At 44.7% G+C, this 14465-nt stretch overlaps 2 protein-coding genes across 2 annotated transcripts; both read right to left on the bottom strand.

The window, feature by feature from the left end:
- Positions 1-41: 41 nt before the first annotated feature.
- UBQLN3 (ubiquilin 3) lies at positions 42-2888 on the bottom strand. Its single transcript, XM_002822116.4, has 2 exons — positions 2615-2888; positions 42-2334 (listed from the first exon to the last, which is right to left on the bottom strand). Exon 2 carries the CDS (start codon positions 2296-2298, stop codon positions 331-333), a length of 1968 nt encoding a protein of 655 aa, XP_002822162.3. The 5' UTR covers positions 2299-2334; positions 2615-2888; the 3' UTR covers positions 42-330.
- A 4559-nt stretch (positions 2889-7447) lies between these two features.
- UBQLNL (ubiquilin like) lies at positions 7448-9959 on the bottom strand. The gene has a single exon (XM_002822114.5). It carries the CDS (start codon positions 9490-9492, stop codon positions 8140-8142), a length of 1353 nt encoding a protein of 450 aa, XP_002822160.3. The 5' UTR covers positions 9493-9959; the 3' UTR covers positions 7448-8139.
- Between the last annotated feature and the right edge of the window lie 4506 nt (positions 9960-14465).

Raw genomic sequence — 14465 nt, 5'->3', positions numbered from 1 at the left:
CCTTTTTCTCATAGCCCACATGAATGAGACTCAGGCAAGAGTTCACATTGGAAATTGGGTGTAATTGCATCTCAAGATAGGCATAAGCAGAGCTCAGACCGGGGCCCCCCGATGGTATAGTGGTACAAGTGGTTGACTCACACACAGCACCTCCACTGTTTTGGCCATTAGTCTTCCTCGTTGACTCTGGAACAACATTGCCTCCACAGTAAAGGGCATCATAGTAAATTTGGTTTATAATGCAGATGTATTCAAAAATGGGAGAGCTAGGGAAATAGGATATGGGGAAAAGGCACAGAGGAAAACGTATGCTCTGAATGACTAAGGCTCCTACGACTGTCTCAGCTTCTCCACAGCAGCATCCACGTCGCCCCCCGTAGCAATGAGGGCCTGAAGATTGGCTTCACGATTCAGAAAGCCCATGGACCGCAGTTGCTCCAGCTGCACCTGAAAGTGAGCCTCAGGCTGCAGCTGCTGGGGATTTGTACTAACTAAATCTTGCAGCATATGGAGAAAGGGAGGGGAATGGAAGCCCAGCTCTGCAGAGTCCAGTGCTGGGAACACCTCAGGAGGTGGATTTGGGAGAGGATCCTCAGACATAAGGGGATCTTCTCTAGACTCTATACCTCCTGCCACACTACCCATCCCTGCTAGGCAAGGCATGAACCAGAGTAGGAGGCGTGGTGCTTCAGTAGCTAGGACCTGCAGACCCTGCTCAATCTGCCGCAGGGCTTGCAGGGCACGGGGGTTTGCCATGGCTGCCTGAAGGTGCATCAGCAGTGGCAGCTGTGGTTGTATCTCATCCTGTAACTGTGGAGCCGGATTCATGCCATCTGGCCTCAGAGATCTTGGATAAGCTGGGGATGGCAGCCAGGGAGGCTCAGGGATTCCAGGAATGGCTGCCGTGGGGGAAGAGGATAAGGGAGCAAATGGAACCCTGTTGGCAGAATCTCCCAGCCCCGAGACAAGATCAGGCAAGTTTGTGCTATGTCCAGTAGAGCTTTTCCCTGCACCATCTTGGTCTCCACCTTGTCCAGTACTGTTCTCTGTGGGGTATCTCAGGAAAGCTGGGCAGGAGGACCTTCCCTTGATTGCTACTGACTCCTTGGGGAGGGGCTGGCCTGACCCAGGCTCCTGAGATGAGGGTGACGATGGGGGAACTCTGTTTACTGGTGGTGGTGGTTCCTGGCTTTGGCTTAGGGCAGATGCAGTCCCCTGTAGATAAGTTCCTAGGGACTGGGGGTTCTCGTGTAATTGCTGGAGATAGTCATAGAGCCCGATAATACCCAGAAAGTTTGGAAACCTATTTCTAATGTCAGGTGTATCCTGATCCCCATCCTGCCTTCCTTGCCTGCTACCTGAGCCTCCATGTGTAGAAGTCCAGGGGTTGGGGAGAGGGTCACAATTCTCCATCCTTGAAGGTTGGCTGGTGGTAGTGGTGGCATTATCAGCAGTGGCAGTGGCAAAGGGATTGCCACCAAACTGCTCCTGGACTGCATTAAGCATTGGGTCCATAATATCTGTGTACATAGTGCGAAGCACATTGTAGCCACCAGGAATGCTTTCCAAGTTACTGAGCACCCGGTCCTGGCTACGTATCATCTCCTGCATCATGGCAGGGTTACGTAAAAACTCCAGTGTCTGCCGCATAATTTCAGGGTTGTTGAGAATATGCCCAATCTCAGGGTTGTGCTGGATCAGCTGCTGCATATGGGGGTTGTCAAGAACCAGCTGGCGTACTAGGCCTGTGTTGGACAGCAGACCCTGGATGAAGGGGTCATCAATGAGCTGAGCCACAAACTCAGGCACAGACACATGCTGCCGCATTAGTGAGCTTGGCTGGTCAGGGAAGCCACAATAGGCCAAGCCCAGCCCACTGAGGCCTGTGAGGAGACCTAAGCTAAAGGCAGGGGGCCCATCTGCTGGGTAAATGGAGCTTGGCTGAGGGAGTGATCCAGGACTTGGGCCCTGGGTAGGCACAGAGGCAGCTGGGCACTCATTGCCCATGGCACAGCGCTGCATCTTGATGACCAGGTGGACAGTGAGGCCATCTCGCACTCCACATTGTGCCAGTGAGTCAGGATCCTTGAGGATTTTGCCAGCAAAGATTAGAACAAGCTGATCAGGGTGGGCCTTAAAGCGCTGAGATATCTCTTCCTTCAGCTGCTGGATGGTGCATGTGTCTGTAACTGAGAAATCCTCCTTGTCTTTGGGCGTCTTCACTGTCACCTTGATGAGGTGGGGATCCTGGACTGGTGCTGGGCTGCCCTGTGGCAGGGCTTCTCCACCTTTGGCCATGGTGGCAGCAGGAGGCCCAGGTCTGTGGGGACACAGCTAGGGGCATGGGGATGGGAGACCAAGATCATTCTTTCAGGCAATGGCAAAAGTAGGAAGGGTGAGCATGAAAATGTGCTTTAATATCAGGATAGGGAAAGCTGCAGGGTCTACACGAAAGGGGCCATGAGGTTTCTGGGGCAGGATGCTTTAGGAGGATTGTGGGATTGAGATATGTTGGAGTCAGGGGAGGGAAATGCAGGGCCCTGGGAAAGAGGTCTGTAGTTGATGAATACAGGGACAAAGGTAGAAAGAAGGGCCCAGGCTGGGGTGTACATACCAGTCAGCTGTGGTCCCGTCCTTCTCTTTATGCAGGGCTCCAAACCTCCCTCATCTTGCTACACAGCCACCCCTGAGGCCTTCTGGGCCAGAACCTGCACTATCAGGTCCCTTCTGTGACCTCAGTGCTGACATCACAGCCTCACACAGAGGATTCTTGAGACTTCTCTAAGGAGCTCTGGATCCCTGGGAGCTCTTGCCCTCCCATCTTTTACCACTTCTACTTCCTCCACCTCAAGTGCCTTCCTGTGGAGACTTCTGTGGAGGCTCAGACTGGGATTGGAACATTATAAAACCTCTCTCAGTCCTCTCTGTCTCCATTCAGACCCACATTCAGCTACTTCCTGGTCCAGGGGCTTCTTCCTGGTATCCTATGTCCCAGTTTGCTGTCTTGTTCAACATTAACCATGAATTGTTTATGTATTTTCAAAGTATTGATTCGCTGATGGATAGGATTTGGGTATAAGGGAGGAGTCAAGCATGACATAACTTTTTTTTTACTTTAAAAGAAATTGTTATCCCCAAAGGAACTCAAAGGATTGAATATTTACTAAAACAAAGATTGGGAATAAGCATTTTCTCTAAATTAGCAGGTTGTTAAACAGTTTTACATACATTTGAGTTGCCTATTTTACATACAAATGGAGATGTAGTATGGTAGTTGAATATTATAAGTCCACAGTTTATTAGCATTCAAAGGGTACTTTAACATTATGGACTGGTTTAGATTAGCTAGTTAGTGCATACAGGCAAAATGATAGAGATTTTAAAATCTGAGTTATGTGGCTCTATAACATTTAGAAATCTGGAAGATCAGAAGAATTTGGCAAAGGAAACTGAGAAAAAATAAAAGAGTAAGGTAGAAAAAAAGAGAGAGAGAAGAGAAAGGCCAAAGGAAGAAGAGTTTCAAAAAGGAGAGAGTAACCAATCATGTCAAATGATGCTGCTAGGTCAGGAGGATAAGGATTGAGAATTGGCCACTGGATTTGAAAAAATAAAGAATTGGAGACCATGATGAGACTAGCTTTGGAAGGATAGTAGAGGCAGGAAGCCTGATTAGAGTGTGTTTAAAAGCAAATGGTTTGGGAAAAAGTAGATCCAGTAAGGGCATTTTAAATGCAAGAAAGGGGATGACGGCTATGTGGGGATGTGGGGTTAAAGGCTTTTTAGATTTTTTTTCTTAAGACTAATGTAATGATGTTTATATTCTGATGGAAACAATCCAATGAGTAGAAAAAATTGATGCATGAGAAAGGGAAAACTATTAAGTTCTTGAATAGGTAAGTTAGAGAGATTGGGAGCAAGCACCCATGTGGAGAGCTTGATTTAGGAATATGAAGTTTATTCATGATAGCAGAATGAATGGGACGCAGAGTGTATTGGGACAGATGTAAGCTAGTTTGTTGATTTCATGGTAGACACAGGTAGAAGTCCCTTCTGATTATTACTGTCTTTCTTGTTGAAATAAGCACAACTTTAAGATTTAGAATAAGAAATGGATATTGAAGATTTGAGAAAAGAAAACAAGATATGAATTGATCATCTGAAAGAATAAGTGTTAGGTTTTGAAGGGAAGGCAAGGGTTAAAGAAAGACACACACACACACAGCAAATGCAGGCTTTATGTCTAGCATAAAACCTAGAGAAGTGTGGGACCAGCCTAATGCCAGAGCCCACCACTGCTTACAGGCTGGGGTAATTTATAGGTATGGGAGGGAGGGATCTGGGCAGTATGGCTTGCTGCCTGGCAGGATATTGATAAGATGTTCTCATGATGAGGTGTTTTGGTCCTTGTTTCTGTAAGATGTCATCGTGGTGTTCAATGGACCTTTGCGCAGCAAGATATGATAGGGATGTTACTTTATTTGGGCCTTTGTCCACCCTGTGGTCAGGTGGTTAGGCAGGATGTTTCTCACAGCCTGAACCCCTGTGAAATGTTTCACTTTGACCAAGGTCTGCAAAATAGTGGGAAGTTTACAAAATGGTGCAGTTTGGACTAACAATAAGGTAGTGAATTAACTAGGATAGTGGATTTCCAGGTATGATCTCCAAACTGACAGCATTAGCATCACCTGGAAACTTATTAGAAATGAGAGATTTTAACCCCACAGTAGACCTACTGAATCTAACACCCTTGGAATGTCGGGCAGAAATCTGTGTTTTAACACACCCTCCAGGTGACCCTGGTGCCGATTCTGGTGAGAATCACTGGACTGGGAAAATGCAATTAGGACTACTAAGACGGTAATTAAATCTTTTAGTAGTAAGTTTAAATGAAACTAGTCAGCACAGTTGTATGCTTTTCTTTGCCTAAACAGAAACTAGGTGAAGAGTTGAGTATCACCATGATGAGTTAACTAGGCAAGTATTATGCCACAATTATTATATTCATGGATCATGAAATAATCTTGGAGCCAGAAAACTGGGCTGAGAAGCAGCAAGATGGTGCAAGAATGACATCTATCCACTTCCAAGTCCAAGGGAAACACAGATGTAGCCACTGCTGGAGAAGCAGTATCTTCACTGGACATCCAGATCTCCATTATAGCAAAAAGGTATAGTCATCTTTAGAAAGAAGGTTGTAGATATGTGGGTTTTTCTATTGCTAAATTATAACTTCCAAATGGTAGTATGAAAAGGCTGGAAAATTGGTGACGAGTAGAAAAATGAGTCAAGTGAGGAATTTTCAGAGCATATTGTGATGAAAATAAAAAAGATGACCTGGATAGCTTGAGCTTTTTATGCAAGCTGTAGCAAAGAGGGTATGAAGCTTAATCATATTAAACGGGACGTAAAAAATCCATTTTCACTGTAATTTATTTATTGAGACATCTTTTTGGTAGGTGTGGACATGAAGTAGGGGTCTTTGGCAGTGAGCTTTCTAGAAACACTTGGAAGTTTGTAGGCCCGTCCTTCACTCTTACTGATGGCCATGTTGGGGCTCAGAAGGGGTGGTCTGTTGAGCACACAAATCTCTGTGGATGGGTCCCTTTTAGAGTCCAGAATCTACTTCTCAACACCTCCCCTGCTACCACCCTAGTAACTACTGTTTCTCAACTGCTCTATTGTAAAAGCCTCCTAACTGCTTTCCCTGCTTCCCTGGTTTTCCTCTACCACAGTCCATTCTCCACTCTGAAGCCAGACTGATAAATTGAATTACTTGATTTCTTTGCTCAAAACTCACCAGTGACTATTACATTCACAGTAAAATCCAAAGTTTTCACCAGACCTATAAAACTTTTCACAGTCTCTCTGACTTCCTCCCCATTCCCTGCTCCTTTTTGTCCATTTCAGATACATCACCTCCTTGTTATTCTTAAAACATAGCAGGAATACTGCTACCTTGGGGCTTTCACTTTCAGACAGCCCCTGGATCTTCCTTCTCCCAGTGAATTGCATGTTCAGTTCTCCTAGTTACTTCTGATTTCTGCTCAAATGTCACCTTTTCAGAGAGGCCTCCCCTCATCACCCTATGTAGAATATCTTATTCTGATTCATTTTTCTTCACAGCACTTACCACCTAACATTACTTGTATCTCCACAAAAGAAGGTAAAGTCAATAAATAAAGGATCTTTGATTTTTCACTGCTATTTTTTCAATGCCTAAAACAACATTGAATTATTATGGTAAAAGTGTATTAAATTATTTAATCATGGAATAATTAAAACACAAGTAATTGCATATCCTGCCATGCCGGGATACTCTAGGTGAGGCAGAAAGAGAAAAAGGTGGGGCATTGGCAACCATGGAAAATGTAAACCACAAACATAAGATATACTGAAGGAGATGATATTCTTGGAAGGTGCTGTGCCCCATGGAGGGCTGGATTTGTGGTGACTGGGATATACAGTAGAGATGGCAGCAGCTGCATCTCTGTGTGCTAAAGAGAAAGTAGTGACAGCCCATCACCGTCTTATAATGGTGGCAAAATCAACGAGTAAGAGGCCCCTATGATGATAACTATTCACCGGGACTTGGCTGATATGTGAATTCACCACACTCTGGCCCACATATTATTCCTGTTCCAGTTTCAAACTTGAACAATTTGGGTTTGAGAAATTCAGACAGTCTTTATGACTAAATATCTGGGCCTATCTATGTAAAATGTTTACCTTTCTGTTTGAGCATGTTATGATTGTTTTCCCTACATATGGGTCTGTTTATGTGTCTCTAGGTAATTGCATCTGTGTTTGCACATGGCTGTGTGTACTCGTATGTGGACTCTATATGCCTGTATATGTGAATTTTTTTATTTATTTATTTTTATTTATTTATTTTTTTTGAGACGGAGTCTCACTGTCTTCCAGGCTGGAGTGCAGTGGCGCGATCTCGGCTCACTGCAGGCTCTGCCCCCTGGGGTTTACGCCATTCTCCTGCATCAGCCTCCCCAGTAGCTGTGACTACAGGTGCCCGCCACCACGCCCGGCTAATTTTTTGTATTTCTAGTAGAGACGGGGTTTCACTGTGTTAGCCAGGATGGTCTCGATCTCCTGACCTCGTGATCCGCCCACCTCGGCCTCCCAAAGTGCTGGAATTACAGGCGTGAGCCACCGCGCCCAGCCATGAATTTTTTACTATATTAGCTTGTGTACATACACATATCTGTCCAAGGTGACATGCTCAAAATAATCAGTTTCATATACCATGCTCAAGTTTCATATACCATGCTCAAAATGCTCATGTTTTAGAGATAAAAACATTATTTTTATCTCTATATTAATACGTGCATGTGGTTTGTGTGTTAATGTACATATAGTAGGTGAGACAAAAATATCACACAGCTAGTTGTTTCTTTTTTTTTGCAAAAGAAGTAAAGCCAAACCTCAGATCGCGGCAAGTGAGAGTAGCCATTTTATTGACAGATGTTTCAGCCATGGCCAATGATCTATTATTCAGTAGAAGACACATTGGTTGATAACTCCTATTCCAGGACTTCTCCTGGCTGCAAGCATCAGGAAAGGTGAAAAAGGCAAATGAGATGGTCAGGTGGGTCAGCAGGCAGGTAGCAAGCAAACAAGTAGCCATGGTGGTTAGAATCTCTGGGATCTCTTGAGCTTGCGGATAGCAGCGTTGGTGTCCCCTTCAGTAGCAATGAGTGCCTGTAGATTGGCATGGTAGTTCCCAAATCTCATGGCCTGGAGAGAATCCATCTGTTTGCTAAAACGAGTCTCACGAGCTTGCAGAGGGTGGGAAGGGTCCCCATCCGGGGATTGTAGCCTCTGCAGGACTGTTCCAGGCTGGTGGCAGCACTCAGGTCCCTTGGGCTCAGCTGTATCTGAAACATTCCAGGAACAGGGCACTGTGTCAGAATAGCTGCAGCTGGGGGCAGGAAGCCAACCCAGGCCCCATAGGTAGGGTGCAACCCAAGGCAGAAGAACAGGAGCCTCTGTGGCCAGCAGCTGGAGGGCCTGCTCAATCTGCAATATTGCTTGGAATGCTTTAGGTTTGGCTAAAGCACTAAGCAGATCAGAAATCTGTGTCTGCTGCAGGAATGTGGGCAGCTGCTGCCTCCACTGTTCACTCAGCTAGGGCGTACTCATGAACAACATAATCTGAGCTACCAAGTAGGGGTTGTTCACAAGCAACTGCATCATGCCTCCTGTGATCTGGGAGCTGGTCTGCTCATCTGACAGCTGGAGATCACCCTCTAATGTCTGTCTGGAGCTACTTAGAGAAACAGTGGCATCCTTGTATTCTTCCTGAAGCTGCTGGATAAGCTCTATGCTAGGTAAGGCTGGTATCCCAGCTGGCTGCCGAGTGGCACAGATATGGCTCTGGCCCTTGGTGGAGATCATAGCAGTGTTGGCTTTGGAAATGTGGTTGACCTTGTTAGGGGTGTCATTGGCTGAAGTGTTTGAAGATAAACCACCAGAGCTATTATAGATGACTTGGGTTGCAGGATGCTGTGTGAGCTGGTCTCGTTGTTCCTGTGATGGTGGTGGAGGTGGGGGTGAAGACTGGACTTGTTCTAGCACTTGTCCTGCCAGGAGAGCTGTGAAAGGGTTTCCTCCAAAAGGATCTTGCATGCTGTTCAGCATTTGATCATTGATAACAGCATAGTTCTGACCCAGGGCATTATTCCCACCTGGCATTGTCTCTAAGCCCAGATATGGCTGTGGGTTCAGTGGATACTCAAGGTTTTGTGAAGGTTGTTGGATCTGCATTATCTCTTGGATCATAGCAAGGTTCCTGGCCAGCTCCAGAGTCTGCAATAGGATCTCAGAATTATCAAGAAGAAGGTGGGAAACTTCTGGGTTCTGCCGCATCAATTGTTGCATGTCTAGATGTTCTGAAATGAACTGCCGCATGAACTCCATGTTGGACAGAAGCCGCTGGATACTAGGATTCTCCAGCATCTGTGCTTTGAGCTCTGAGTGGCTCACTTCCAAGTTTTGGGTATGCACTTTGGGCGCATCACACCCCACAAAGTGGGCCAGTTCCACTGGAGCTTGATTCATACCAGTTGGTTGGTGCACCCTGCTGCTGTTTCCTTTGGTGTTTCTGTCCCGGTGGCAAGGATCATTCGTTGGCAGGTCCTGGAAGGAATGGGCTAGAGATCTGGAGCCGTGCTTGGACTTGATGACCAGGTAGATGGTGTGGCCATCCATGATGCCCCTCTGGCTCAGTGTGTCATGGTCTTTGAGAAGGCAACCCATGAGGACCAGCACTAGTTGGTCCATTTGGCATTGGAAGTGAGCCGATAGCATCTCCTTCAACTGCCTCACCGAGATGTCATCAGCTACCATAAAGTCTTTCTGGTTGCCTGCAGTCTTCACTATCACTCGAGTGGCACTTGAAGAGATATTTTTGTCTGCCAGCAGACCTGAAGGACATCCACTCTGGGACATCCTGGATGTTCGAGAGATGGCATGCGACATGGACTTTAGTGGGTGGGCAGATGGGGAGCAGGTGGAAGCTGGGGCAGAAAGGGTGAGGGCAGACAAATGTTTCTGCTGGCCTTTGTCTCAGGTATTGTGCTCTCAGGCCACAGGATAGTTTCCTTGTTGCCCAAAAAGGGATGAGTGACCAGGCTGGGGCCAGATATTTTGTGATGTTGTGCCCTCACCCCAGTTCTCCAGATGTGGCCCAGCTGAGGCCTGGCATAGCTACTGATTCATACTTCACCCATGGTGGACAAAGTGGTGATGACTTCTCCTAGGGCTACCCCTCCTCCTACCCCACCAACAGAGGGCATGAATCCTCAGAAAAGGGATATTGTGATGTCAACTCTATCCTCGCAGTCACCCTGGGCCAGCTGGGGAAGGAGGACATATTTAGGGGTCCAGGGCTCTACAATAAAATAAAATAATTTTCCAGAAAACACGGACAAAGTTCTCTGGATGGAACTAGTAAGAAAACAAAAAAGTAAATAAAAAACATATTTTTTAATGTGGGATGTGTGTTTCTGTGTGATATTGTGTGTATGTTCCTTATAGGGATGTTAGACTTGTATGAAAAGTTAGGTCTACTGAAGCCATAGATAAAGCCACATTCCTATAAGAATGCAGTCTCTCCCACAGGAAGGAGCTCATTAATTTTTTTAATGATCTGGAAATTTGGGCCTTATATAGAGTCTAGATTTTGGGATTCTATATTTAATCGTGCTCCCACGTGGTGGGGAAAATTTTCCTCTGTCCTAGGAAGCAGGAGTAGGGCTAACCAGGAAGGCTCTTCATAGGCACATGCCAAACTAAATGTGAATTAGCTGTTTTTTATAATATACTTTTTATTCACATATCACTTGGTCCCTTCTACATGTCAATATAACAGAAGTTTTAAAATGATTTGTTTTAATGTCCTAACGCACTCTTGTGTGTCCACCTTTATGTCAAAGCATTAAAGGGGAATGTCGTCTGTAAATCAAGAGGTGGGAGAGGAGGTGGTTAGTAAAATTCTTAAGGGGACAAACACAGGCAACTAAAAAGCTGGATTCTTGGTCCCATGTAAATTTGGAGAATTGTGTTTGGTTTTTATTTAGATGCAGATGGAAATAATTGTTTATATGAGTGAGAATGTATATGTCTAATCGAATGTATGTATGAAAGTGTATGCATTTTCTGTGTGACTAGGAAGCCTTCAGGGTCTGGATTTTACATAGTCCATCCATCTGCCTGGAGAGGGAGGAGCACCACACAGACAGGTAAGGAACAAGCAAAAAGCTGGAGTCCATATGTTCCCAGTGTGTTGAAGACAGGCAAAGGGATGACAGACCGTTGGCCAGGAGACTTTCTGCTATCAAACCAATGATTCTTTATTAAGAATATCTAGACCCCCAGCACCACCCACGTCGGATCCTCATCATGCTATATTGCCAGTTGCTAACTTACTACAGCAAGACTCAGGCCTATTCTCTTGCAATTGCACTCAAAAGTGATCGATCCAGGACAATGAAAAATTGATTACCAGACCAAGATCTTGCCCCTTTTCTCCCCCAGGGACCTCACAGGAAGGTGGAGATAAGAAAGAGAAATTTCATATCCTACTCTAATGACCAGCTTCCCTGCAGCTTCTGCACTGGAATCAGATGTTCCCAACCTGAGACTGACAATTCTAGATCACAGAACTCTTGAGTTCCAGGAGGTGGATTTATGAAAAAAGGAATATGAGATGCCAAAGCATCAGAAGGAGAGGGTACCATTTTCTTAGCTAATATTTTACTTTTTCTGTATCAAATCCACCTAGACCATTATTAAAGGGAACGTTAATGTGCTGATCGAGATATTAATTACATAAAGAACTCACTAGATATAGATATAATCAGTCTTCCAATCATTAGGACTAATGGCCACTTTGGGATGTGGTCCTCCTGGAGGTAAGGAAGAGGGCACACTTCTACCAATGCTCTGCCCAGCCCTGGGGTCTCAGGGTCTGGAAGCCTTGTTAGGTTTGACAGGTTTTGGTGGCGCATGAGCCCCAGAGGGCCTCCTGGTGGGTGGTCTTGGTAGCCTGCTCTTCATTGTCAGGAAGGTGAGGTCATAATTTATCAGGTAACCATCATTGAAGACATACAGCTTGTGGTCTGAGGGGCAGTAGTTGATGCCCTGCAGCTTTTCCAGCATCTTGTCCAACAGGATGCTGAAGCGGCGCTCCTGCCCAGTGGTGGCGTCAGAAGCATAGAAGATCTCCTCTTGGAGGGTGGTCAGTGAGCGTAAGTCATAGAGCACCCCACAGGCCATGAAGGCCCCTGATAGGGTTGGCTTGTACTGGCTGGTATGCCAGGTTTTCTCCACTTCTAGGGTGCTAGTGTTGAGATGACTCACAACCAGGTTGCCCTTGCTCTCCTCAGTGGCATAGAGAACCCACAGCCCCTTCTCATCACCAGCAAAATCTAAGTCCTTCCAGGGCACACCAGCATAGGAAAAGCGGTTGTTATAGGTGGCACCAGGCAGCAGACACTGCAGCACCAGTGTGTTGGAGGAAAGGTCCATTTTGGCTATGTCACTTGTGCCACAGTAGTTAAAGTACATAAAGTTCTGTACACAACATTTCCACTGCCATCACCATAGCCCATCTTCCTCTCTTCATAGTTTTTCAGCAGTGCGAAGTCATTATAGAATTTGTACAGCCGATAGTAGTCAAAGTACCGAGGCCAAGTCCCCGCATTCAGAATTATTGGGTGACAGCCATAACTAAGGTAACAAAGAGCTATAAAAATGGGCAGATCAGTTTGCTAATTAAGAGCAGGGGCTTTGCTATAAAACAATTGACTTTAGTTCATCTTTCACTTAACCATGACAAACTAAACAATTATTTTTAAAAGTAACAGTAATAATAAAACAGTAATAATAAAAAGCTACAGTGCCTATTAAACACTATATATGCATAATCTTATTTAATTATAATAACAGCACTGTAAGGTAGGTTTTATCCTTACAGATGAAGAGACTAAGTCTTAGAAAGGTTGAGTCATTTGCTCAAGGTCACACAGCTTATAAGTAAAAACTGTAAACAAAAGTAACAAGCTACTTTATTGACTGTTAGGACTGTCCAAAATAAAGCAAAGAAAACAATTAGTACAGCATTTGTTTCAATAAGCAGTCAAAAATGGTAGCTATTATTTTCTCTTCCTTATAGAGATTCTTCTGTATCTACTCTCCACTGCCTTCCACCTGTCCTCAAGATGCAAGGGTCCTGTAACAGGACATATGTCTGGAGCTGGATTCAGGGAGATTTGTTCTCATGAGGTCACATTGGAAAGTTCCTTAAATTATCTCTGAGTCATGAGTAATCTTATCTCTTAACACTGTTCTGTAAGTCCTGATTACCCATAGATTTTGAGAGGGTTCCAAGGCATGTAAATGTATTGTATAGGCTACAAAGTGTAGCACATATGAGTTATATGCTACAAAGTGTAGCATATATGAGTTATATGCTACAAATTGTGGCCTATACAATACATTTTATATAAGCATAGAATTTGGGGAATATTATTTTCAGTAATACTAATTTTCAATAACACTGATCTTTCTGAGTTGAGCTTCAACTGGAGTTCTTCAATGACTGGTTCAACCTAGATTCATGTCTCTCTCTCACAATGGGTCTATATCACATTTTCACACACACTGACTTTTAACATTCTGTGTGTTAGGCCTACCTCCCTAGCAAGGTTGACAATGTATTGAAGGTCTTATTCATCTATTTATTGACTCTTTTAGCCATTCTTTCATCTAATAAATACATATCAGCACCTATGTTTTACATACTTTTCTATGTAATCTCATGTGTTCTTCTCATATATGTATAATTATCCTCATTTTACATATGGCTAAGAAAGGTTCTGAGATGTTAATTCATTTTCCCAAGGTCACTTAGCTTAAATGGCAGTACTGAGTTTCAAACACAGATTGGCTTAATTCCAAGTCTCAAGCTTGGCCAGAGACATGCTCTGAACTTCTAAGCAGGAAGTTAGAATTTTGAGGCCCAGGTGTAGAAGAGTTTGTTCTTTACATAGAATCAGAGTAGAAGTAGAACCATCTTTGAGTTACTATGGGATTAAAATTTGTAGGCAGTGGATTTGTGAAGGAAACTCAGGGCAGTCTGGGTCATGCTTGTCTCATGAGAAGAGCGTTAGGAGGTGACCTGTCAGGCCTAGGCTAGGTTTGCTTTGGGGCATACTTAAAATAGAGAGAAGAAACTGGCGTAGGGCTATAAAGAACCCTGTTTGGGTATGGGTAGGGGACATTCAATTGAACAGAAGTCACTCAGGGCTCACCTGCCATTTGTACATAGAGGAGCCACCCAGTAAAGGGAAGAGGCTGGATTGGGTGCTGAGTCTCGGCCCCAGGCAACAACCTTGTATGAGAAGCCTCTCCAATTGAGCTGCACCACAAGGGGTTTGCTAACTTCCTGGAGGCCTCCATGGGCACAAGAAGCTAGAGAAAAAAGCAGGTAATATATGAGCCAAGTTTAAAGCACACAACTCACAGGTAGCTGAGTGTGAAAGTATAATAACCATGTGTGGGTTTGAGTGTGTATCCATACACCTGAGTGCATATACAAGCATATCAGCAGGTTGATTTTGCATAAACATAGGTTATTTTGTATGTATGATTATAGGGTGTTCATATGTCTGTGTATATGTATGCCCATGTATGAGAATATATCAATCTTGGTCTGCATTTTTCAGTGACACACAAAACAAAAAAATGAAATATTTATTCTCTATCAAGATTTGTACTTTGGCTGGGTGCAGTGGCTCACGCCTGTCATCCCAGCACCTTGGGAGGCCAAGGCCAAGGGGGTATACATTTTGACATTTGAAAGGGCCGAGAGGATGAAGAGGGTGTGGAGAGGGTATGGAAAGGTGGAGAAGAGGGTTGAGACAGACTGGTGCCTGTAAACATGGTGGTAG

This window comes from Pongo abelii, chromosome 9 (assembly GCF_028885655.2).
Source record: "Pongo abelii isolate AG06213 chromosome 9, NHGRI_mPonAbe1-v2.0_pri, whole genome shotgun sequence".
Taxonomy (NCBI): Eukaryota; Metazoa; Chordata; class Mammalia; order Primates; family Hominidae; genus Pongo; species Pongo abelii.
Note: the sequence above shows the minus strand (reverse complement) of the source record. Positions and strands in the feature narration are given on the sequence as shown.

Bases quoted from the DNA above. Each gene is read 5' to 3' on its own strand.
- UBQLN3 (XM_002822116.4), bottom strand. From the start codon at position 2,298: ATGGCCAAAGGTGGAGAAGCCCTGCCACAGGGCAGCCCAGCACCAGTC.
- UBQLNL (XM_002822114.5), bottom strand. From the start codon at position 9,492: ATGTCGCATGCCATCTCTCGAACATCCAGGATGTCCCAGAGTGGATGT.